General features: G+C 33.7%; 1 protein-coding gene across 1 annotated transcript in view; it reads right to left on the bottom strand.

Annotated features, from left to right (window-relative positions):
* The window catches only part of wdr36 (WD repeat domain 36), a 42,157-nt gene that overhangs the window by 4,825 nt on the left and 10,166 nt on the right, over positions 1–27,166 (bottom strand). Inside the window, exons 2-22 of the mRNA XM_056458406.1 lie at positions 26,052–26,079; positions 25,843–25,943; positions 25,616–25,733; positions 25,397–25,529; positions 21,973–22,027; positions 21,604–21,736; positions 21,352–21,527; positions 21,124–21,244; positions 17,774–17,839; positions 17,491–17,574; positions 13,796–13,950; positions 13,594–13,708; positions 13,350–13,515; positions 10,879–10,987; positions 8,502–8,581; positions 5,834–5,941; positions 2,168–2,265; positions 1,937–2,082; positions 1,708–1,824; positions 106–187; positions 1–21 (exon numbers count right to left, since the gene is read on the bottom strand). The exon at positions 1–21 is cut by the window's left edge and continues 167 nt beyond it. Coding sequence (XP_056314381.1) covers positions 1–21; positions 106–187; positions 1,708–1,824; positions 1,937–2,082; positions 2,168–2,265; positions 5,834–5,941; positions 8,502–8,581; positions 10,879–10,987; positions 13,350–13,515; positions 13,594–13,708; positions 13,796–13,950; positions 17,491–17,574; positions 17,774–17,839; positions 21,124–21,244; positions 21,352–21,527; positions 21,604–21,736; positions 21,973–22,027; positions 25,397–25,529; positions 25,616–25,733; positions 25,843–25,943; positions 26,052–26,079 — 2,212 coding nt within the window. The remainder of the gene's footprint in view (positions 22–105; positions 188–1,707; positions 1,825–1,936; positions 2,083–2,167; positions 2,266–5,833; positions 5,942–8,501; positions 8,582–10,878; positions 10,988–13,349; positions 13,516–13,593; positions 13,709–13,795; positions 13,951–17,490; positions 17,575–17,773; positions 17,840–21,123; positions 21,245–21,351; positions 21,528–21,603; positions 21,737–21,972; positions 22,028–25,396; positions 25,530–25,615; positions 25,734–25,842; positions 25,944–26,051; positions 26,080–27,166) is intronic.

Below are 27,166 nucleotides of genomic sequence, written 5' to 3'. Positions count from 1 at the left end.
ACAGCTTTACCGGCTCTTCATCTATCAAGAAAAAATAAAAACATGATCGATGCTGTGATCCTTCACATCACAGGAGCACTTTAAAGAACCACATAAGGCACTTACAGGAGTCGCTCTCTAAAGCATTCTCAAGCTCATTGTAGAAGTTGGACTTCTGTGCCAATACTCCTAAGTTGACAACTTTAGACTGAAAAGACAGAAAAAAATGTCATGAAGTTATGGCTTTAAATACATAAATAAACTAAAAATAAATACACATAAATAAACATACACATTATGCTCAGCATGAATTGAGTACATCATCTCTCAAAATATTTACATTCATTTCTCAGTGTAAAAAGCAAATACATTATGGTGGATTTAAACAAAACAGTTTTATTAAACAGTTATATCCATTTAAATAAGAGTTTGGTCCTCGAACATCTTTTGGAATAGAAGGATAAAAATGAGCCTTGCAAAGAAAACAACACACACAAACAACTAAATTTCAACTAATTGTTTTTATTAAGTTTTACTTGATAATACCGGTTTTTAAAATTTTATTTAATATTTGAACTAAAAAAGTTAGGTGAAAAGTCATTGGACAACAGTATAAAAAAATGTAGTACAAAATATTTTTCTTAAGTGGGCTAACAATACTGACGTTAGCAGTTTTTACAAACTAAAAGACATTCGACTTTCCCCAGAGTAAAAGTAGGAAATGTATATTTAACTTTTTTTTTTTATTTATATTTATTTATATATATATATATATATATATATATATATATATATATATATATATATATATATATATATATACATAAAAATATGTATAAAAAAATCATTATTTCACAGGATGACTAATAATTTATGTTTATATTACACCTATAACGAAACATGAAGTTTCATGTGTGAATTGTTGAATCATTGCTTTAAAATAAATATGATATGTTGTACAAGATGTTATATTTCTTTATATGACATTTGTCTACTCCCTTTTTTACTGATCTGAAAAATGGTCCAATCCGTGACTCACAGAAAAACAGTAGTGTGATCCAAACTGTGAGATTTGTGATCCGTCACACCACTACTATATACAGTTGAAGTCAGAATTATTAGCCCCCCTGTTTATTTTTTTCCCCAATTTCGGTTTAACGGAGAAAAGATTTTTTTTCAACACATTTCTTAACATAATAGTTTTAATAACTCATCTCTAATAACTGATTTATTTTATCTTTGCCATGATGACAGTAAATAATATTTGACTAGATATTTTTCAAGACACTTCTATACAGCTTAAAGTGACATTTAAAGGCTTAACTAGGTTAATTAGGTTAACTAAGCAGGTTAGGGTAATTACGCAAGTTATTGTATAACGATGGTTTGTTCTATAGACCATCGGAAAAAATATAGCTTAAAGAGGCTAATAATTTTGATCTTAAAATGGTTTTGAAAAAGTTAAAAACTGCTTTTATTCTGGCTGAAATAAAACAAACAATACTTTCTCCAGAAGAAAAAACATTATCAGACATACTGTGAAAATTTCCTTGCCCTGTTAAACATCATTTGTATGTATGTGTATATATATATGTATATATATGTATATATATATATATATATATATATATATATATATATATATATATATATATATATATATATATATATATAAATAAATATAAAAATCATAAAAAAGAGAGAGGGAGACCGAGTTTTCTTTTTTACCTGGGCTTCTGAAGGTGTGCTGGGAAGAGAAAACTGGGGCACCAGCCCTGGAATGGTGGGAATAAAGAAGGGTGCTGCTTTGGGCACTTTTGGAGGCTCTTTGGGTTTGTTCTTTTTCTGCAGATGAAGATTTGTTTTTAATATTATAATTTTTTATTATTATTTCAAACACACCACACATTGTACTGCGAACACAGACCCCTGTTTTCTTGTTTTTACAAGCACAGACCTTGATGATGTCGAGATGCAGCAGGTTCTTCCAGCGTGAGTCAGGAAGCAGTGAGAGAGTGACCAGATGTTCATCTAACTGTGCTGGAGAAATGTACTCTGCCATCTCAGAGCTGTCAGCATCAAAGACATCCTCCTCTTCTGTATCTGTTCACAAGCACACAACCAAGGAGGTTTTAGCCACAAACTAAATAATTTTTTAATTGTAATAAATATGGTAATGCGATAGCACCTTTGTTTGGGCAAATGCCAGGCAGCATGATCACGGTTGGCTCATAGTCTGCAGGTAGAGGGCGCAATGACACCAAACTGCACAGCGTGTTGTTGGACCTGGAAAAGCGCCAGTACAAATTCACATTTTGAATCATGACTTTAAAGCTATGCTCGGAACATCAAACCATTATACTATTAACCTTTTAATGGTCCCTGCATCAAAAACAAGATTCAAGATTTACTGAACCTAGTCTTAGACAATATATATATTAAAATATAGTTCTACCAATAATGTACTTGTGATGTTAATTTACTTCCCCTCTGGTAACCCTAGTTATAGTTGAAGAGTTCAGATGCAAAATTCTCTAAATCCATCAGATCTCTTTTTTTTTTTTTTTTTGTAAATGAGCAATTTCTATCAGTCTCCTATAATTAGGTTCAGAAGTTTCATCTTATAGATAATGATACGGTTATTAGCTAGTAAGTAAAATAACTTTTTTTCATAAATGTCACTTTAGACAATTCAGTATTTAGTTGAAAATCACTAAAGATGCAATTAGAAATTATTTTACCAAACATAAAATACATTACACAAACCACCTAAAATTAAAAATACATAAATTAGTCAAGTAAGTGGCGGTTCATTCCACTGTGGTGGAAACCAGGGACTAAGACTAAGGACTAAGAAGGAAAATGAATGAAATCTGTAAAGTAAGTGCATTAATCAATAACATTAAAACTGACATTAATTAAATCTTAACAATCTTTTGTTATTTCTGATATTTGGGATTTAGATTTAATGTAAGTAGAGCAATGTTAACATTGTGCGCTAAGCTTGCTAGATTCAAATAATGTAGTGTAAAAATATTGTGAAACATCAATATCTGTCCATTTTCCGTTAATATAAAAAGCTCATCAGGCGTATGGGTAGTATGACATTATATAAATAATGTATAGCAAATTCATTTGCAAATAAAAATACAATAGCAAATAAAACACAAGGTACAGTAGAGGCCTACTGGGCTAAAAGGGGATGTCTCTCAGACACTTTTAGAAGCTGTCATTCGTTCATCCTCACTATACTCAAGGTCTTGGTCTCTTCTCTTGTTTACCCTCATAGCATCCATGTGGAATAAAAGAATGACATCTTAATTTCCTTTTTTGTGAAACGCATTTGCCATTGAATGTATTGTAAATCTGACTCATTCAAAGTAGCGTCGCTGCGAAAAAAACCCCGTTATGAACGTATGCTACACTTCCCACTTTACAGTATGTTTTCTTTTTCTTATAAATGCAGAGTTTTGAGGTATGGACGTTTTCATTTGCCATTCACTGACAGTCGAACAGGCTCATCCAGTTCATCAAACTCCATCTTTTAAAATTGAAATCGGAAGCGGACTTTCTCCTCATAAAAGTCGGTGTATCAGTGTGCTGCTACATTGAAAACATATGATTCCATAACCATAAACCATACCATTTAACATAAATCTTGATTTCTTTCTGTGAGAAAAATTCTGTAATTTTTAAGCGAGCCCAATTGCATCTCCCAATAATCCTACTGCTGCTGAACTGTTTGCGTTCTTTAAGACTTTCAATTGTACAAATTACTACTGCATGAAATGATTTAAAAGGGAAGTGTGATTGGTAATGCACGCTGAGATGCATGAAGGCTTGATGAAGAAATCTGCGATTTATGCTGAATTACGTTCTCTTTCATCTAATGCAGCTTGAATGGTTTAAAAGGATTTAAATGGAATACTTTAATCAAGATTGTACCTTGACCACCCTGGATATTAACAGGAAAAAAATGAACTGATTCAGATGTCAAAACGTGCAATAGGCTACCATTAAAGGTGCAAATTCAACAGTTTTGCAACCTTAAAGGGCTTCACAGACTATTCAAATAAAATGGTCTATTGTTGCACAAACATTTTAGTGACTTTTCCACATGCAACATTATTTATTGTAGATAGACCGTTAATGACGATACTACTGTTTACAAACTGCAGTGGCACCGTCAATATTTTGGAGGCATAGCATCACGATACTACCATATTACTGGTAAACCGTGCAACCCTAAAAGGCATTACCAGCTGATGAGTGTAAAAGGAATAAAATAGTGCTAATAATAGCCTAACCATAACAATAGACATGAAACAGCACAGCATAAAGTCAGTATATAAAAAAATATTTTTATATTTGGAAAATAAAATTTAAAGCAACAAAAAACTAATTCCTGATATTCCATGACTTGGGCCCAAAAACAAACAAACAAACAAACAAAAAATCCCTGAATTTCAACGTCAAAATTTTATGATATTCCAAAAAAAACGGACTGATCCATCTGAAATGTTCTCTGAAAACTCACTTTAGCCCACCCTTACAGTCACCATGATTAGAAACTAGCCAATATTCTGGTGTTTATGATCCTGTGACTCTGCTCATTTGCAAATTCATTCAGCATTTCATTTGTTCCTGACTGAACTGAAGCAGGGTATATGCAGGAATCCTAAAGATAATTTCAATACCTTTTTAAGACTTTTTAAAGACCTTCTCAGAATATTTCAAGACCTCATCACCACTTCAAGTTCTAATCAGTATCAAACTTGATAAACAGTTATAGTTAAATTAATTAATGGAACACAACCTTGCACCAGAACTCAGATAAGCTCGCAAGAAACAAAGCTTGAGAGAATAAATTACGTGCTTGTTTTCAGCAACAGGCTTTAGCCACTGTTTAAACTTGTTTTTCCTCCAAGCAGAAGTACTCAAAATTACATATTACCTTTTTGACGTCTGTTTCAGTCTATGGTTTCGCTACATGTGGAGAGCGTCACGCAACCTTCCCGTGTTTGTTGCAAATTACGTGACATGACCTGGACAGAGGCCAGAACTAATCGAGCACGCAGATGTTAATATTAGGAGAAAAATAAATATAGTTATGCTTTTTTGGAGTCAAACACATTGGACAACACTTGAACAAAAAATGTAAGACCTTGTAAAAACGCCATTAAGATTTTAATACCTTTTAACGGCCTTCATTTTCTCATATTTGATTTATCAACTTTCAATACTTTTAAAGACCCCTGTGAAGAAACAGTTCTGACTCTGAACTGATGAGCACATGCTGGAAGCAAAATTAAAGTTTGTATGGTTTCTCTCGGTTAATGTAGGAATTTGAGTCGACAAAGACTAGTTTATACACTTTAAATGTTTTAGACATATAAAACATTTTCATAAAATTAGTAGGTGCTTTAATAATGTAATATAACGACCTGCATGTTATGTCACTGTGTGATTATGTAAACAAAGTTGTTATTAGAAACAGAAATGAACTGTCCAAATTGTATGAATAACAACAGATTGAATGTTATTCATGTCAGTTTGTATAGCATGCTAATGATACTGACCAAGCAACTAACTGAAGCTAGATCTGTTCAAATATAATACCATTAATAACTGAAAAAATAATAAATTAGTAGCTAGTCAAATATTCCTCAGCGTTCATTCTGCAGCCTCATGAACTCATAACCTACAATTGCTTTTCAAAGTTCAATCTAGCTAAACGACGAGACAACGGTGCTAAAAGTTTACCACCAAGTTCACCACTCTAATCTCATGTGTGTAAAAGAATCAATTGAAAACAAGAGTTCACAGAGACTGTATCTGCATTGCAATCTCTTACCATAAGTAAACACTGAGGCCGTCAACGTGCGACGAGGCCAGGAAGTTCCCGGTAGGGGACAAACTGACACTCACGGCTGCTGCTTCTACCAGGAAACAGTCGACCAAACTATGAAAGAAAGCAAGAGAAAGTGGAAGGATGTGAAAGTGTTTGAGGAAATCATTCAATCATTTAATTGGGCCAGAGGGGACTTCATGGGCTAGAGGAATCCCCGCTCGAACAATCAAAAAAATATCCGACACACTAAATGTCACTATGGCCACATCTTCGAAAGATAATAATTATCTCTGAATTTGGCTTTACTGGTTACTTTGAAAAGTATCAGAGGCTGACTAACTAAAAAAAAGGTCATCATAAAAAATCTAACCGGTAAATAATATAGAAAGTGGAAAAGGTGTCACTGGACAGGCCTGGTCTTTCCCTCCTGCAAAAGGCTACTCCGGGTGATTTGGTGTAAAACTACAATGATGCAATCTCACTAACCACTTATCTTAGTATTACCTGTGGCATAAATGTTATGAAACAAACTTTAAAAAATGTCAGATTATCCAAATGACAAACGAAGAGGGTTTTTATTAGGTATCAGTGTGTCCACTAGAAGAAACGTTACCACAAATGAAAAAAATAACTATTACAGTATTAAAATATATACAAGTTTGAAACTGAAGCTTTTTCATGATCTGTTCAATTTACTGTAATTTTGCGCAAAATAAAAGTTAAATAAAACTTTTGAAAATGTTTATTTTTGTTCTCCACTCTCCATAAAACACTTTAAATGTAACAGTATTAAACGAATTAAAAATACATTTAAGTTTAACGTCAAGTATAAAACAAAAAATTACATTGTCATTCATTAAAAACATTTACTATGAACAACTCGGGTGAATGAAAGTTTGAACAGATGGATGTCGCTTCCTCTCACTAAACTATTGGGAGGGTGAATACCATTAAAATGAATATACTAAATTTCTATATTTGTTTCGGTCAATCCCCCTGACGTCTCCTCCCTTTTTTTCAAACATGTAGAAGGCCTTTGTTAAATTTATTTGGAATAATAGAAGCTCCAGGCTTCGCTTAACACTTCTTCATCTTATGAACAAAGTGAGCTGCGACTCCCAAATATATTTTGTATTTTAAGGCATGCCAGCTGAGATCGGCATGTTTTTGCTTTTCTGGCTCATCTTGCATTACAGGGATACAGATTGAAAGAAAATGTACTGGCAATTTGAGACAACACATATATTTATACTTTGATTCTTTAAAGAAACACAAACAAAATACATCTAGCTGGAAGAAATGCCGGTACTATCTAAATTCTCTCCCATTTGGGGTAACACATTATTAGTTTCAGGGAAATCAGACATGGGTTTTAAGCTGTGGTTTCAGAAAGGCTTACAGAAGATATCAGATTGTTTTGAAGATAATAAATTAATGACCTTTGAAACCTTAAAGATAGAAAATTCCTCAGTCTCTTTTTTTTTAAAGTATCTTTAGATACATAATTTTATCTAAAACTCATTCATATCAGTGCACAGGCCCAAAGCAGTTTAGATGAAATTGCAGTTAAAGATCTCAGTGCCAAATACAATATTTTTATGCTGTGTAGCAAATTTGTCAATGCTTCCAAAGAATCTACAAATCATAAAAGACTGGCTTGGACTGTCAATTTTCAGATGATGAATGGGAAGAATGTGTGTTCAAGCGCAAATATTACTGATCAATGCCCGTTTTAAAACTAATCCAATATATGAGAACATAATGAGAACATATATCACACCGGAAATGTTAAATAAATTTAATAGAAATATTTTGGATATTTGTGGAAATGTCTGACTTTTCAAACATTATAGGGCACATTCTTCCATTGTGTTTGGCAACATAAACCCTTGCAATCCTTTTAGAAAGAGTTAATAGGTGTATTCTCTAAAACTATTGGTAAAGAAATGAACAGAAGTTTGGAAACCAGTGTCTATTGCATGCAAATTGCTTGATTTCCATTCACTGGAAAAGTATTCATGGTCCATCTCTGTCACTCTGGATTAAGAAAATGTATTCTTGTATAGCAATGGAAAGAGTAACTTAATCAAACAATAAATGCACACATTTGACAAGATTTTCTTTTTTTAGATAATAAATAATGTGATCATACTGTATAAGTGTTTAATGACTGTTAATATGTGAATTATGTTTATGATGACGTATTTTAATCTATTTTTCACTTTCATTGCAATGTATGTGTTGAACTGTCATTGTCAATGTATTTTACAAAATGATGAATTTGTTTAAATACTTTTTATTTTATTACTATTATTATTTATTTACTTTTGCATATGTGCATATATTTTTATGGCTCTGTGGGGTGGGTGTTCTTTGGTTGGTGTTAGGTTACTAATACAGTATATATGCATCACATTTTATCTTAACGTTTAAACCAATAAAAAATTAAGCATAACGTTGCTGCCTTCAAATAAAGTTAGGTTACTTTTTCACAAATATGTTGAGGGATTTACACTTGTGCATGATTATCTACAAATGATTAAGGTCTGTCAATTTTCTTTACAATGTTTGTTAAGCAAATACTGACATGCACAAATATAAAAGTACAGTAATTTCATCCGTTATGTGTAGAGCCCACTGTTTACCAGCTTTTATCCTCTATATTTTGTACCTGCCAGATGGAAGATCCCATGTTCTGATGGTGCAGTCCATAGATGCTGTAATCAGCCAACGTCCATCTGGACTAAATGTCTGGCAAAAAGCATAAAAGCTTCATAAACACTCATTAGCATACTTAATTCATCCCCAAAATGAAAAAAGACATTTACTCTCCTTCATGCAAACCTGTTTGGCTTATTTTCTTACATAAAACCCAATATAGAAAACATTTACACAGAATAGTCATTCTTACTTGTAAGGCTGCAATACTGACCAATAAATAAACAAATAAATCTATAACAATAGACCAAAACTTATTTTGAGTCCTTTTAGTGGTTACATAATTTTGCATGTTCCATTTTACTAAAAATGTCTTTGGTGATTTCCAGAAAAAAAAGGTCAATTGATTTAACAACAGATTAAGTCCACATAGGTGAGTAAATGATTAAAGAGTTTAGTTTTAATTCATGGAAACTATCAACTTTAATAGGCTTTTTTTAAGGCTGGTTAACCCATAAATAAAAATTCTGTTATTAATTACTTACCTTCGTGTCGCTCAAAATCCCCTGAGATCTTTGTTTAAATTATGATTTTTGGTGGTCACGAGATGTTCAAAGTTCCAAAAAGGAATCAAAAACATTTTAATGTGCCTCAACTGGTTCAACTGTAATCATATGAAGCTCCAAGATCACTATTCACTGCAAAAACAAAACAGTAAAAGCGACTTTGTTCTACTACGTCTCCCATGTTTACTACGTGGAATATTTTGATTCTGTGTTTTCTTCCTGAGTCTAATATTAATGTGTGGTACTGCCATAGTAAAAGTAGTATGTGTTACTGTATAAAGTAAAAGTGCACCCTGAATACCTGACAAGGAAGAAAATACAAAGTCATTTTATATGATTACAGTTAAACCATTTAAGTCACACAAAAAAGTTTGGACAAATATTTTGGTTCTTTTCAGAGGTCAGTTCTTCCTATCTCACTTAAACATTTTAAAATGATTTGACAAATCCAGGATCCTTTAATCTTGATAACTCATCTCAGGCTAATTTGGTTCTTTAAACTAATCAGATTAAAATAACTGGGTGAAATGAACAGATTGCTGGCTGTGATTTTAAGTGTTGTGAAAGCTGGAGAGAGAAAAAAAAACTGTGTAATGACATCATATGATGATTAATATTCAATTACGCAAGCGCCTGACAACATGTGAGCAAAAGGAAATGGAACTGTGTTTTTGTGGGCTATTTGTACAGGCTTTACACTCTCATGTCTCAAGAAATTAGCTATTTAGTTGTACCTTTAGAGCAGAATCTCTTTGGTAATTAACTAATCAAATTTCTTAATTCCATGGCACAAGGTTTAACTGGCTTTTTTTAATCAAATTTTGCCTCAACAAAAGTATTTTAATATTTGAGAAGTGTCTCCTGTTGCATCAAATCACCAGCATATCAAGGTTGCATAAGCATGACTCCCATAAATTATATAGTTATTAAAAAAGGGAGAAATCTTTTTATTATATAATTGTCTAATGATCATTTAATAGTTTATTATTATATTTATATATATATATATATATATATATATATATATATATACATACACACAGTTAAGTCAGAATTCTTAGCTCGCCTTTGAATTTGTTTTTCTTTTTTAAATATTTACCAAATGATTTTTAACAGAGCAAGAAATTTTTCACAGTATGTCTGATAATATTTTTTTCTTCTGGAGAAAGTCTTGTTTGTTTTATTTTGGCTAGAATAAAAGCAGTTTTTAATTTTTTTAAAAAATCGATTTTAAGGTCAAAATTATTAGCCCCTTTAAGCTATATATTTTTTTCGAACAAACCATCATTATACAATAACTTGCCTAATTACCCTAACCTGCCTAGTTAACCTAATTAAACTTGTTTAGCCTTTAAATGTCACTTTAAGCTGTATAGAAGTGTCTTGAATAATATCTAGTCAAATATTATTTACTGTCATCATGGCGAAGATAAAATAAATCAGTTATTAGAAATGAGTTATTAAAACTATAATGTTTAGAAATATGTTGAAAAAATCTTCTCTCCGTTAAACAGAAATTGGGGAAAGAAATAAACGGGGGGCTAATAATTCAATTATTACAGTATTGTTATTTGTCCTAAATTAATACATATTACTTTCACTTTTCATTTTCCACTACAAGGAAGCTCTCCAATTTCACCTAAAATATCTTTATTTGTGTTCTGAAGATGAACAAAAGTCTCAGGGGATAGGAACGTCATGAAGTTCAGTAATTCATAACAGAATTTTCATTTTTGCGTGAACTAACTCTTTAAAACTGCCAAAGATATGTGTGAATCTCAAATGAAATTAGAACAGCTAGGCCCTCGTGAAACTGAAACACACCATGTCATTGATCTGGCCACGATGTCCAGAGAATTTGCGGACAATCCTCCTAGTTTCCACATCCAAAATGTGAATGGTAAAAACATCTAGAGCAATGGCGAGCATCCCACTGTTTGGAAAGACATGAACATCTTTTAAGACCTATGAACAATGAATGATTTTCCTGAGGTAAATGTAACACAATGCATCAAACTTTCTTCATACAATCTTTCCACAGCTAAAACACAATGTTTATTTACATTTACTTGTCATGCACTCTGTGCTGCTGTTTGAGCTGAGGTGACTTAGGCTGCATTTACACTGCACTGTTCAAGTGACTCAATTCCGATTTTTTTCTCTTCCATGTGGCACAGATGGGATATGGCCCATGTAAGTGTAAGCAGGAACAAATCACATGGATTCCGATATACTCAAATGAGATTCAGGCCTTGTTCATATGTGAAAATTTATCCGATATGAATTGCATCTGTGTCCTCGTGTCTGTAGTGTAAGCAGGTAGATTGGATTTTCACCTGTCAATGTGAGTCGCGCGTCATTAAAAACCATAACAAATGATGTCAAGTCTGACGCTTTCATTTCAGAACAAACTTCAGCAGAGTCGCAAACCTTAAATCTCATACACGAGGGCTAAAACAGCTTTTATACTGTCATAAAGCGCAGGTATTTAGGCATGTAAACGAGAGCGAGAGAGCGCAAAGTCCACCACGAAACCAATATAAACTAATATAAAACTAGAGCATACATCACGTGCATAAATCACACCATGAACATTACATTAAGATGACTAAAGGTTAAAAAAAAAAGGCTATATATCAAAAGAAGATGGCCAAATGAGAACCTTTCTGTCATAAACTATAGTAAAACAGATTGTCAAAAGCTGCGAACAGATTACATACAGGAATATAAAAAAAATAAAATAAATTTAATTAAATAAAAATTCTCTCTTTATTATCAGCTGTTAGTCAGCGCCTGCTCTTTTTTCCTGGTCATTGCGCCTTTGCCGTGTGCTGTGTAAATGCAGTACGAGTCACTTTTAAAAGATGATGTAAGCAGGTCATCAAAAAAAATAAATAAATCGGATACAGTCACAAAATCGGAATTGACCATCAAGATCTGCAGTATAAATGCAGCCTTTATGTCAGAGACAACAATTGTTAGCTTTGGTAATAAAATGAACAGAATTTGAAAGCTGAGATTTGGATAGTAACAAAACTATGGGGTCAATCTAGGGCCATATATACTTGCAAATTAAAAGAAAGTTTTGCAAATAAAAAAAGGAAGTATTGAGTAAAAAAAAAGAATGCAAATCTCCAAAAATCACAAAGCAAAATTTTTTTTGAGAAATAAAAATCTATTTTGCTAACAAAAATAAAGGACTGCAAAGGGAAAATTACGTAGTGAGAAATAAAATTGAAATTTGCAAACAAAAAAGAACTTCAAGAACTTAAAAAAATAATAAATCAAGCATTGAAAAAAAAAAAATACTGTACTTATAAAAGTAAAAAAAAAACACATATATATTTGCAAATCATTTTTTATAGCATTGTCTTAACAAAACCTGTCCAGTCAATTGCAATGCTCATTTCGATTCGCTTTTTAGTCAAAAATGTTGTTTCTGCCTTTCAATTTTTGAAGATTTACATTTATTTTATTTTATTTTATTTATTTTTTTGTTTGCAACACTTTCTTTTATTTGCAAGTATATATGGCCCTAGATTGACTCCATACAAAACAATAAGACTACTGCTTACACACTACAAATATGATGGTCACACATAAACTGTAAATAGAGCAGACTAAATTTCAGAATGAAGATAGAATAAAAGAAATGTAATATTATACAATATAATACAGTGAACATGAAGCATTGGAGAAGAGCCAATTAAACATCACAATGATTTCAGCTGTTTCAAGAATTTATTTTCAACCAAACATGTGACCCAGCACAACAAAACTGGTCATAAGTGTCTGTTTTTTTAGAAAATGGGAATTATACATAACCTAAACGCTGATTAAATAAGCTTTTCATTGATGTAGTTTGTTAAGATTGGACAATATTTGATTAAGATAAAACATTTTTGAAAATCTGGAATCTGAGGTTTTCAAAAAAAACTCAAAATAAAATACTGAGTAAAATGGCCATTAAAGTTGTTCAAATTACCAGTCAGAAATTGTATTTTGGTTTATTTTCAGTAGGAAATATGACCAATATCTTTCTGGAACATGAACTTTACTTAATATTCTAATGATTTGGTGCATAAAAGAAAGATCAATCATTTTGATCCATACAATGTATTTTTGGTTATGCAAAAAACATAACCATGGAACATTAGACTTATAAGATTTCACAAAAAAAGAGAGACAAATATAAGGTTTTATAGTCCAAGGTCACATATTTGGGATTACCAATAATTCGGTAAATCCCTAATAATACCGCAAAACAAACAAAGAAACAAACCAAGGTGTAATACCTGTCCCTGTGCAGCAGAGATGATGCCGGGGCGGCAGGTAAACTGTGAGTATGCAAGTGCTCCTTTGATTTGAACTTCCAGATTTTTAGAAGATGGTCTGCTCCCACACTAAAAGTCAACTGGTTTAAAGCATCCACAGCAACTCCACGCACAGGCCCTTCATGTGCTGCACACGAACAAAACAACTCCATTGAAATCAGAATTGGCATTTATATTACCACTGATATTCAGTATGGTAACTCACCCTTGTCCTCTCCATAATGCCCTCGATGAAGACCAGACTGCATGTTGTACACGTCGATGTGTCCCGAAGACAGCGCAATCACAGCAAAGTTCCCACAAGAGCTGATATCCACAGCCTGGACAACCAAAATGACCAAATCTGATCAGAAGTCTGTTATAAAGCTATATGATAATGTAAACTTGCATCATATCTTGAGACCTACAGTTGCATGGACATTGAGGCTACGGTTTCTGTTGAATCGTTCAGGCTCCAGTTTGTGCGCACCCATTGAACCCTTCTGGTAGTTCCATGATGTTGTCATAAGAAAGCCACGGTGGCATGCAATAATGCCATCCCAGTCACTCTGACGTGCCGATTCTACACACAATAACATCAGTAGACAAGAATATTAGCAACAATAAACAGAGTTACATCTTTAAAATTCTTGCTTTGAGTTATTTATAACACATCCACCTTTTTCCTGTGCCTCGCGCTTTTCCCAATGCTAATGTGTCAATTATGGGAATAATTTCGATTAAAATGTATTGCCATTTTTGCAGACAACAGTAGCGCATTATAAATGGTTGGTTTGCTTGTACTAATGTGTATTTCAATGTCTGAAACATAAAATAGGTGTGACTGAAATCACAGATAAGTTGTGATCTATGATGACACATTTCTCTGGCTCAGCACCAGCCCTTGTGGTAAAGCAGATCTGAATTAGCAACTGATCACGCAACGTGCTGAACATTTGAAATCACACAATGTGAATGATCCCTTCAGCCTAGAGTGACCACACTGGGGTAGTAACTGTTCAAGGGTTAATGGCCAACTGCACAGAAGAGAATGCTTTAGTACATACAAGTGCAGAATAACAACATGTTAATTGAAAACAATGTGATAGCCACATGTAGGGATGTACCAATACAGATACCAGTATCGGGTCGATTCTTGGTTAAAATACTCATATCGTACATGAAAGGCAGATACCACGCACCGATACCACTCAACAGCAATTCACTACATGGATGTGATTTGTTGTCCTATCTGACTTTAATGTCTTAATGTATTAATTAGCCTAATGTATTATATATTAATAGCTTAGTCCTTATGAACAATCCGATTATAAAATACATTATTAACAAATCTATATAGGCTACTGAAGAATAAACCGAATATGAAATATGATCGTTGCATAATAATTGCAGCTAAACAAGCTAGCACTCAATTTATATATAAACTATAAATAAAAAAAATGAAAGAAATTTTAAGTAATGGAACATTATGTAAAAAATCTAAAATCTAAATTGCGGTCACCGCGCGCGTGTCAGTTTACAGCTTCTGTAAAGATCAGACAGCCTATACAGATCATACAATAAACAATAAAACAATAAACACCATGTAAAAGTAAAAATATTTCGATAAGTATCATAAATGGAATATTTAGAACAATATAATCTTGCTTTTGGTTATATCGATACTGGCTTTAAGCTTTCACACGCACTCTCTCTCACCAGCGGCAGTTGACACGTGCTGCATAAGGGCACTATACACACACTACACAGCATACACTGTCAAGATGACAAGTGCTGAACTCCACGGGACCAGTTTTATTTGTTGCCGATTTGTGTGTTGTTCCTTTTTTAAAATGTCCTTTATTTATAAAATCTCTCAAGTTAATATTGGCTATCAGGTAACACAATCTCCCTCAGAGTTCAATAACGTGGTGCGCAGTATGACTATTGACCACCACCTCCCTGTAAGTTTACACACGGCATATATAGGCCTACAGCTCTGTTTTGTTATGAATTGCATGTTATAAATGACAACGAGACATGCTACATTTACTTTTTATTGTAAAATGTACATTATAACCCAGTACAATAATATTTATTGAATGGATTGCCTATTGGCAGCGTATATAGCGGGTAAGCTTAAATAATTTTACGTTTCCGTGTATTTTTTATCAAACGAAAAATGCAATGAATTGTTTATTTTGGTTTATTTTTTATTAGAATTAATATAATTATTTGGCTACCCAACTTCAACATAACATTGGCTTTGATTGAGTTTTTGCAGATATCCTACAGATAGACTTTTTGGCTCAAAGACATTTATGCTTGGTAATTTCAGTGCTGTACTTTGGCAGATTTCGCAAAAGCATCAGCTATTCTGTCAGCTGGTACCAGCCTCAGTTTTGCGACTTGACTTGTGTGGCGTCTATGTATCGATGTCTGGAAGACAGACACAGACACAGTTACTTTAGTGCAATTTTTAAATATTGGCTTATCTAAATTAATTTTCATTCGATTAAAATCCGAAATATTGCCAGACACACGAAGCAACTTTCGATTTTGGAAGAGAGCAGCTGCAGTGATAAAATACACACACACACACACACACACACACACACACACACACACACACACACAAATACACTATTGAAGGCCTATTTATTATTGATTTTTTAACATTCAACGCATAATAATCAAGTGCAAAAAAAGAACAGCTGAACTTCAGAAAAAGTGCGGTTGCCGCAATGGTTGTTTTGTTTCTCTGCAGTTGGCTTGTCAGTGGCGCAGCATTGCTAAATCACTTTTGTTTTAATAAAAAATAAGATCATTTATTATTAAACATTGTGAGATTATAATCTATTTATCTATTGTGAGAGTATGCGTTGCATATTTATGTCTATTGATCTTATCTACCCGCGGCCCACCAATAGTTAAACATCAAGTAGCCTACTTTTTGATTACCTGACCAGCAGATTAACAGCAGGACTCGTAAATATGAAAGAATCGTGCATAACAGGGTTATATGTGTCCCAATATGGAATGCCAAGAGAGTGACTCCATAAGGTAACGTACACTGCACACACTTTGAGTAAGTCGTGGACGCATGTCAGCACATGGATAACTCATCCTTTGAATGTCCATGCTTTATCGTTAATGGATAAGGGGTGGATTCGCGGGGTTATCAACAATGAGTGTATATTTTTAGCTTAGAACAGCCTTCTGTTAAAGATTTTTGTGTTCATCCTTGCTACAGGCAAACAAACAAAAAAAAAACAAAAAACAAATAAACTTCATTGAAACCAAATCTATGAAGTATCAGTACTCGGTATCGGTGAGTACACAAATTTAAATACTCGTATCAGTTTGTAAAAAAGTGGTATCGGTGCATCCCTAGTCATATGAATTCCTACAAAACTGTTTACATTGCAAAACATCTGTACTAGGGCTGCACAACATCGTTATGGCAATAATAGTATATGCAATATACGCGTCGCAGGCATGTGTGATAAATTTAATCTAAAATTTGTTGTTTATCTAAATTTGACCAATCACATGGGGCCTTGCTATCTTCATCCCTGCCTCCCCAGTAGTTGCTTATTTGGCTATTGGCTGGAGCGACCCAAAGGTGAACCCATAACTGAAAAGAAATACTAATGGCAGGAGTCAAGACAAGAGGAGAAAATGACAACAGCCAATCAGAGTCTGAATATCTGTTGAGGATTTCACTAAATCATGGTGTTTTAAAGACTAAATGTTTGCACCTTGACAGCTTTTATTCTGAATTAAAATTAACTAGATCTGAAAAAAGCATTTTTCTAGAGAAATGTTATATTGTTATTGAATATTCAACAACATTGCATATTTTCCAGTATCATGCAACCCTAATCTGTCTGGATTTAACATGACATATGAAAGTGGAACAAATCATAAACTGAAAAGATCAGATTCCATGTGGTTTGAACTGTTTATACTGTCATGACAAAAACAGATTTGAGTCACATATAACCAAAAAATAAAAATCTGATTTAGGCCACATTTCCTTATATATGGTATGGGTGAACGTAACCTAAATGACAACAAAGTCTTCAGTAAACTTAATTCAGAATGAGATAATGAATCAAACCTGAAGCAAACGTTGTGATGGATGGGAGTTTTGCTGTGTCATACTTCACGCCTTTCTTTTTAGCTTTTGCCTTGTTGAGGGTTCCTGTTGGTAGAATAAAACATTACAAAAAGAAATACACCGCAACTATTATGAAAAGATAAACAATATGACATCAATGATCAAAACAGCCAAAAATGAAACATTAAATGTAAAAAGTACTTATTTTGTGATGCTGTTAGTTAAATAAGGAATTAGTTTAGTTTGACATGCACATAAAAAGGATATGCCAAGTGGTTCTTACCATGCCCCAAACTCTTGTTAAACCTTTCATGAACGGTCGAAAATGACTGCAAAGTTCCATCTTGACCTATTACAAGAAGAAAGCCCATTATGCCCAAACACACTTGATGTGGATGTTTGCAATATCTCCGCAATACTCCGCAACACCCAAGTCATGTTATTGTTTATTTATATAAACAGCTTTACAGTATCAAACAGATTTGGAGGCAGATAACCAATATGCTATAGCCGATAAAAATAAAAATGCTATATTTTTATACAGTGAACAACTGATTTTATTTTTTTTTAAAACGTCATAAAATATTGAACTGAATAGCCTACTCAGAGCAAAAAAAAAACAATCCTTTTAAAATTGCAAGGTGATTATATAGACCTATATTATAGCCCGCATACGTCCTTTCCTCTCAGGGCCTGATGCTGAAATACTTGTCCATGCTTTCATCACGTCTCGTATGGATTTTGGCAATTTTCTGTTCGGAGGGTTGCCAGCTAATTCTCAAGATTTTACAATACAGCCAAAATTATTCTGCGCTTGTGTTGACACATACATCATCTAGGTCTCACATTAATCCTGTATTCCAACCGCTTCACTGGCTGCCCGTTAAGTCTCGTATTGCTTTCAAAACATTGATTTTAACACAAAGCGGTTCATGGTTCTGCTCCAGGTTACATTTGTGACTTGATATCTATTTCTTCTGCCTCTCACTGTCTATGCACTGCCTCAGGTCCTACACTGTTTCAGCCTTGTTGCAAACTCTGAAATGCTCTTCCCACAAACATTAGGAATGCTGGTTCCTTGGACCGTTTTAAGAAGCTACTTAAAACTCATCTTTTTAGGACTGTTTTTAATTTGTGATATCTCTTTTATTCTTACTGTATATTTTATTGTTTTATTGTGCTTTGTTGTTTTTTTATTGTCTTGTAAGCGCTTTGGGTCTTAGAAAAGTGTGTTATAAATAAAACGTATTATTGAATAAAATGTATTATTATTATTATTATTATTGTATTCATGATTTTACATAAATTAGCATGCCAAAAATAAATTTCATATAACAAAATGGGACTTAATTAACAAACAAGTAAAATAAATATATTTTAAGTAAAATGAAAATGAAAGAACTAAGAACTGAAACCAGCGCAAATGTTCTTGAATTAAACGTGTTACAGTAATGTACATAAGTAATGTTCGAAAAGGCGTTTTTCAAGGTATTTTGACAGTTTAGAGCGATCGTACAAGCGAAAAGCTAAATACAGGTTGTATGATTTACTTTAGAAAATGTGGCATAAATTCATCCCATTAGGCGTTTTAGATTCTTTTGAACACGTATAGCTGCAGCTTGTCAGTCAGACAACACTTCTGTTTGTTCTTGCTGTCAACTGCGGAAAAAATGATCGATGAAAGGTTTATGATGAACCGCTGTGAATTTGAGAGTTTAACTGCAGGCGCTGTGTGATGCACGTGCACACAAAGCAGAGTCAGATTTGTCCTTGAAATTTTGATACAACACCTGAGCATTGGGCATGGATGACTTTTTGACAAACACAGTGCTTAATATAAAGACAGAATGTGGCGGAGGGTTGAGAACCCCTATGGTGGATTCAATGACTGGCGCACCTCTCCCCTGCTGCTTTAAAGGCTCTGATGGCTCACTAGTCACTATGTGTGTGCGTGGTTATAGACCTTTTTAATGGATGTAAACAAAAACAATGGTCCCAACGTATTTCCTACTTTACGTTTTTAATTCCTATAGCTTCTGAGAATCCAAAAAGAGCCACATATTGATAAATAATTTTATTAGGGTTTCTGCAGGTTTCAGAGTTAAATTTAAGACTTTTAAAGACATTTTTTAAAACCATTATGAATTAAATTTTAGACTCATAAAGGGCTAAAGGCTAAGGAATTTTTCAAATGGCCCAGATGGAAAAGATTTTTTTGCCCAATCAAAAATGTTTTATAATTTAATACATTTAATAACAGAATAATAAAAAAACATTTTTAATATTTTAGATTTTTTTTTAGCAAAATATTTTAAATATTGCGTAAAAACAAACAAGCAAGCTCTACCTGTATCCATACACTTTTTTACAATATAAACTTTCTTTAAAATAAAAAAAACTAACAAATGTTTTAAAAGTTTTAAAAACTATAATAAACGAAAGGTCGATGTCCTCAGCAGTAAATACATAGAGAACTTTTAAACAAATGTTACTGTAAGGAAAATAATTAAACCAATATGATAGTTAAAAAAAAAAATCACTGTTTAAAGTAAAAGTTTCAAGTTTTAAGATTTATTGTTGGTGATTGTATGGGTTTTGGCCAGATTGAGTAGCAATACATGAACAAAGAAAAATTAAGACCTGTCCAAAAAATATTTAAGACCTGCAACACAATATTTCCGTAAATTAAAAAATTTTTAAGGCCTAAAATTAGGATTTTGAGATTTAAGACATTATAAGACTTTTTAAGACCCCACAAAAACCCTGTTTATGATAACTGTTTTAACATTAAGTTGATTGAAGTGCTTCTTGTTACACTTATGAAATAATATGATAACAAGCAGGAAATGTTCATGAGCCAATGACATCACCACATTGAAATAGACATCATGTGCTAGGTCTCATTATAATCCTTATAAATATCCCGATCAAACTGAATACAATCTTACATCAATAAGACATGGCAATCAATGCGTTGATAATGACAAATAATTAAATTAATGTTAGATTACAAACAACCCAACGAGTTGTTTAGCACGTGTGCATCGCTGCTATTGTTTACACATTAATTTTTTCCTGAGGCGATTTAAACCAAAATACACAATGACATTCTATCTAACATATCTACAATGATAAAGCATATGGTTACTTACTGAGTTATTAACGCACAACAAAACCACACAAAGAAAGGATGAACTTTGAAGGAATAAACCATGGGAGCAAAACTTTGTTGTAGTGCACTGGACAAGTCTGAACAAGTTCGACCCACGCTTCCGCGAGCTAGGCGGTTCTGTACAATTATGTAATCTATCAGCTTAATAATATCAGCCTAATTTTGACATTGGATCATTAACGATGACGTTAAAAATAGCATTTATCTGCCGATAATGATATGGCTGCCAATATATCGTGCATCCATTGACAAAAACTGTAGTGTTGCTTTCATTTATAGTAAACGTCGATGTCTTTTCTAAAAAGTTCACAATTGCAAGCTGTATTGAAGCGAATTCTTGAATTCTTAAAGCAAATTCCAAACAAACTTCGAATTGAACTAATTTAACTTGAAATCACATCAAGCAGTTCATTCATTGATTGAATATTGTAATCTTCATAATGTATCTGCTTTGAAATTACCTGCGCTAAGAATGTTCAAACCACTTTGATCATAGTGGCGAATTTTTGTTGGCGGGGCGCTGTGACCCATCCTTTGTCTCAGCAGACGACCATCTCCACCGGCAACATCAAAAATCCACACCTACATCACATTAGGCATTATAAACAAGCGTTCTTTCACATAACCCACATTCTGAATATTTAGCATTAGGAAAAAAAAACAAACAAGTCTGAGCACACAATACAAACCCGTATTGCGTTGTCTGCTCCGTTGGTGATCAAAAGGGGTTCATTTTGAAGAAACGTGAGGCCAGCGATCGCGGTTGTATGAGCATCTCGCATTTGACTCACTAGTTTCTTCTCCTCTAAATCCCACAGCCCTATGTGTCCAATAGGACTTCCAGATGCCATTATTGGATGTCCATCTGTGACACAAAGACAATTTAAGTGCAAAATAATGGTTAGAAGAGAATAGCGTAGATGTTATGGGTAATACATCACCTGTCCTGAAGGATAAAGCTGTGACTGGACCCCAGTCTTGTTGGAACTTCATCAGTGTTTCGTCAAATTTGATATTGTGAATGATGATCTGGCCAGACGCTAAACCCACACCTACAACATCCACAGCTGGAGTCTAACAGAATAAACAATAACGTTGATCTATTAAAGTGGGTAAGGTTATTATTATGTTATTTTACTTTGAAAAATGTGTGAGAGCATCCCTTTGAACTGGATACGACATCCTGGAGAAGATACTTGAAAGTTTTTTTTTTACAGCTTCAGTAAATTATTTATGTCTAATTATTTATGATTATGTCTAGATCTTAAATGAACACGAGTAAAGAATTTAAATTAAGTGGTGAGACCAACCTGTTGAAGAACGGTAACAGCAGCTGCCCATCCAGAAAATGTGAACAGGAGTTTGCTGGATAACAGAAGAAGATTTTTTTTACTAACAATATTTTCTATACTACATTACAATTAAGAATAAAAAAAGCACAATTACAATCTGAAAGTTTGTTAGGAAGTATCCAGGTATTTTTTTCATCCAATCAAAATAAAAAATAAAAGTCAAAAAAAAAATCTGATGTAATTTTGTGGTTTTCATGATAATTAAGTATACTGCCCTTTTCTTCTAACATGTTCATTATGATAATGTGGGAAAGGAAATATGCATTTAACTGACAAATAGTCGATGAAGGCATTATTAATAGCCCTCCTATGTGTCTTTTTCAAATATTTCCGAAGTGATGTTTAATGGAGCTAGGACATTTTCACAATACAATGGTCCCTTGCTATAACGCGGTTCACCTTTCACAGCCTCGCAGATTTTATTTGTGCAATTTGACATGCTTTTTTTTTTTTTTCACAGAGCATTGTGGTCCGTGTCCTGATTGGCTGTAGTCCATTGTCAATCAATCTCCTCCATGTCTCCTTTACAGTACAGAATGCATTCAGTTTTCAGTAAAGGGGGTTGCAAACTGGGTGCGCCGCACCATGCATTTTAGAATTGTAAACATGTATCAGGGCACCATCTGAATAATTTAATTTTAAATAACATGTGAATGTGCGCATCTGGTAGGGCTAGGTGATTTGGCCTAAAATCAAAATATTGATTATTCGAACATTTTAACTCGATTACGATTAATCAGTGGTATAAAGTAACAAACTACAAATACTCAAACTACTGTAATTGAGAAAATGTGTACTTTTACTTTCTCTTGAGTACATTTTTAGTGCTGTATCGGTACTTTTACTCCACTACTTTCCTTTAACCTGCAGTCACTATTTTATTTCTTCTTGTCTATGGGGATTAGAAAAATCAGTCATGCGATTCCTGTCCAATCAAATCGCACACAGAAAGTAAATCGCATCATAATGAACTACCTCAAGACATGGGCAATTTATAAATTGCAGCAAACTGTTTGGAAGCACTAAAAGTGTCCAAGAAAATGTCTAAAATCTTTACAAGCAATGACCCAGAGACTGTTTAAATGCATGTCACTGATGAGAAGATGAACGATGTTTACTGTATGATGACCAAAATGGCCTTAAACACCCAGCAGCCACAAGACGTCAACATGACATCAGATTGACGTTGTGCCCCAATGTCGTGGGGACGTTGCATTTTGTTTGGAAACGAAAATTGAGTTCACGTTAGAACTCAACATCAGGCCAACGTTAATGTCCAACGTTCAACCTAAACTCAACCAAATATCAACATCTAATGATGTTACAGCTTGACGTTGTGTGGACGTTACCACTATGACGTCTATCAGACATTGGATTTTGGATGCCATACCTGACGAATAAAAATGTCAGTATTTTACATCAATATGACGTTGGTTTAAGATGCTCAACACTGGATTTTGGTCACTTTCTAACGCAACCTAAAATTAACCAAATATCAATGTCATTTGATGTCATTATTTGATATAAAAATAATGTTGTCCTTAGACGCTGACTAGACATTGAATTTCGGTCACCAGATGTCAGGACCTAATCTAATATTAACGTCTTATGATGTTGTGTGCCTGCTGGGCAATAACTAAATGCACTACAGAATATTACATTTACACACATCCACAAATTACATAAAAATTAGCTTTTTACAAAGTAATACTCAGTACTCACTACTCTCGAGTACTCTTGAAAGGTCTAGTTTTTACTCATACTTGAGTAATATTTACAACAGATACTTTTACTCGCACTAAATTTTAGGCAAGTAATAGTACTTTTACTTCAAAATGATTTTTCAGTACTCATTCCACCACTGTGATTAATGAACGATTATTTTATTCATTTTTTTGTTTGCCCTCATAGTTCACTGACAAATGTGCTCACATATTACAAATGAACGATTTCTAAATGTGCATTACTTGATTTAAAAATACTTTTAAAAAAAGTAGGAAACACACTACTAACATCTACTAACTATGATTTCTTTTTGAACATCAACGCTGAACAACTAAGATTAAAACACACAAAACTAATACTAACGGTCTAAAACTAACGGTCTCTTTTTTTCTGATAAAAATTGAAAATAAATAACTTTTGAAAACAAAATAAATTATTTTCATATTAAAGTTTTTCATATTAAAAGGTAGAAAATAAGCAGCATCTCTTCTAAATAAATAACTCTTGCATATCCAGTAAATAATATTTTAAACAGTGCAATTCTTGAATCTTCTTTAAACAAATATTTTAATGTAAATAATAATTTTATTGTAATAGAAAATATGCTGCCTATATCTTAAATTTTTTTAAAGATATGCAGGTATGCGAGCCTGCGAAGGCTGTTTCCAGACCATACCCGTGTGTTCAACGCAGAAGTATAAATCAGCCTTAATAGAGTGGGGTCACGTGACTCCACACGTGGTAGGGAAAGTAATTTTAAAAAATGACCTGGAAACATTAGATCGATTATAGGTTCGGAATGTCAACTTTAATTACTTTTCGATTAATCGCCCAGCCCTAGCATCTGGTGTGTGTTACTTCCAACTGTCATGTGCGCGAATGGAGTTTGCTTTAGTTTTGTGGAAAACATTACGCTGGGAGCCAACATTACTTGAACAAAAGCTAAAAAGCTTTAAGAACCTTTTGCTGAAAAGCAATGAATGTTTGTACCTGGCAACAGGTTTTGATCTTTGTTTTCATTCTATAATCCTGGACTTATTTTTCTACAAAAAATGATAATGTCTGTCTGAAAAAAGTGTAGTGAGGGGTTTTACAGCCTTAAAACATCTATAAAAATTGTAAAAACAAAAAAAAAAAGTGGACTACTGGGGCATAATGGTGGCAATGTATGACGGATGTATCCCTTTTCTTATGCCTTCCTTGCTCATCATGTCATCAACTACCTGATATTCTACTTCCAAAAAACTTGTAAGTGGGTGTTTTTGTTGTTTAAAAGACGCTGCATAATTGTGATAATATATGACACGTCTTTCTCTGGCTCAGTGCCAGCCAATGCACCAAAGCTCAGTTTGAATTTTTCATGACATGCTGCTTTTGTTTATTTAGTGTGAAATACTCCCACACCTTGGATGACTAGGGTCACACAGATTTCTCTGCCTTTGCCATTGTATCTTTCCTCTAACGTTACCTCGACTTGTTTTTTTTGCTCCGTCCTGTCTATGAGGCGAGAGAGGCAGAGTGCGTTCACTCCGCTCCGCGCTCAACTAACAAATCGACACAACTAATCTATTATGAAATTCTTTGCCAACGGTTTTAGTAATCGATTTATTGTTGCAGCCCTACCACATTCAGCGTTCACTAGTCTAAAAGTGCATACTTTGATTTGATGTTCCATAACTGAAGACTCCCTTGACTGCTTCCAAACAGTATCTTGTTCAGGTAGGTGCTCGGATGCATCAAAGCGGAGACCTCAAAAGATGCTTTGTCATATGAAATCTGCAGATATGTGTCTGTAAGAATAACAGAATATAATACATGCACCGTTAAAACAAATCAATTAAAGAAATCAATTTAAATAAAGAAATACAAAACCAACCCTCAGACTCCACATCCCAAATGATAACCATATTATCCTTATCAACAGAAATCAAATGATCTCCAAAAGGCAGCAGCAAATGCACATCAGCTTGGTGACCGGTGTATGTGTGAACAACCTGGATGGAAACGACAGCACAAATTACCATTACTTCTGGCTTATTCTTATTTTCAATTCACTCCAGTGATACGCAGAGCACTGTGTGTCTATTTATACCTGTACCTTACCTCTCTGCTTCTAGCAAAAGCGCAGATAAGTTTTCCATGTGCTGCATAGACAAGCATACAATCTGCTGCCACGGATGAAATGTCTTCTGGGAGGGCATTACCTGAACAGGTGGTTAGTACAAATGCTTAAATTCACAACGGTTTGATCATGTTATGAAAATACACTATGGTTAGATTGCTGTAAAATTAATGTACTGAATCCTACTTACTGACTGCAACGATTCCAAGTTTCTTTACCTAACAGAAAAAAGAAAAAAACATGGGTTCAGTGTATAGTAAACTAGCATTATCTTATGGGGACCAGGAGTGCCGGACAGAAATAAAATGAAGCATTAAATTATCAATTTAATAATTAAAGCATTAAAATGTGTACAAACAAATCACAATTTAAACAATGAGTACGTTTACATGGACACCAATAATCTGACTTTAATACGATTAAGACAATACTCTAATTAAGAGTCTACCATGTAAACAGCAATTTTTGATTAGTCTAATTAAGGTCATAATCGAACTAAACAGAAATCGAATAAAGACATGTGGTGTATGCCGATATTAGTCGCATTATTGAAGTGCAGTACAGACATGTAAACACCTTAATCAAACTATTACCATCATGTAGGACTTTTCAGTGTGTTTTGCGACAGGATATTCCACATACACACGGCTGTTTGACACTATTCTCTGCACCTACCGAGTCAGTGAAGGACCACAGACACCGGCATCCTGAAATGCGGAGGCTTTTTTTCTTTCCATTCGGCGTGCGGTATAAAATTCTATTAAAACAACACTCTTCCACCAGTCCGTGCATCCAATACCTCAGTTTATCATGCTGGGTCGGTCTTGAAAGATTCGTTCATTTTGAACTAATCTTTTATGTGACTTGAGAACGATGAGTCCTCTCAGAGAGTGATTTGTTCATTCGCGCATGAGCACATCAAGAGGCAACCTCCCACTCTCCCTCGTGAAGCAAATACGGAAGTAACTGAAACTGCAATTCATCGAAATTCTGCTAGTCCTGGATCCATAATAGAGCAAATTTCTATTGACCCCAATATTAAAATGATCAACTTTACAGCAGAAAAAAGGTGTTTACAGCCTGGTACAAAGAACGATTTTGGTTCATATGGCTAATATTACCCTTCATGACAACTGTGAAGGGGTGAATTTTTATAACTCATCTGTTTCCTTTACATTAAATTATAGTAAGTCTGCATAATTAAGGGCATGGCCACTTGAGTGATTGATAAGCTGTAGGCTTAGGAAACACTGTCATACAGTGTTATGCCTGGATTTCATAAATAGCCCTGCATTTACTAACACA

Source organism: Danio aesculapii, chromosome 5 (genome assembly GCF_903798145.1).
Source record: "Danio aesculapii chromosome 5, fDanAes4.1, whole genome shotgun sequence".
Classification (NCBI taxonomy): Eukaryota; Metazoa; Chordata; class Actinopteri; order Cypriniformes; family Danionidae; genus Danio; species Danio aesculapii.
The sequence above is the reverse complement of the archived record's forward strand: the minus strand, read 5'-3'. Positions and strand labels throughout refer to the sequence as shown.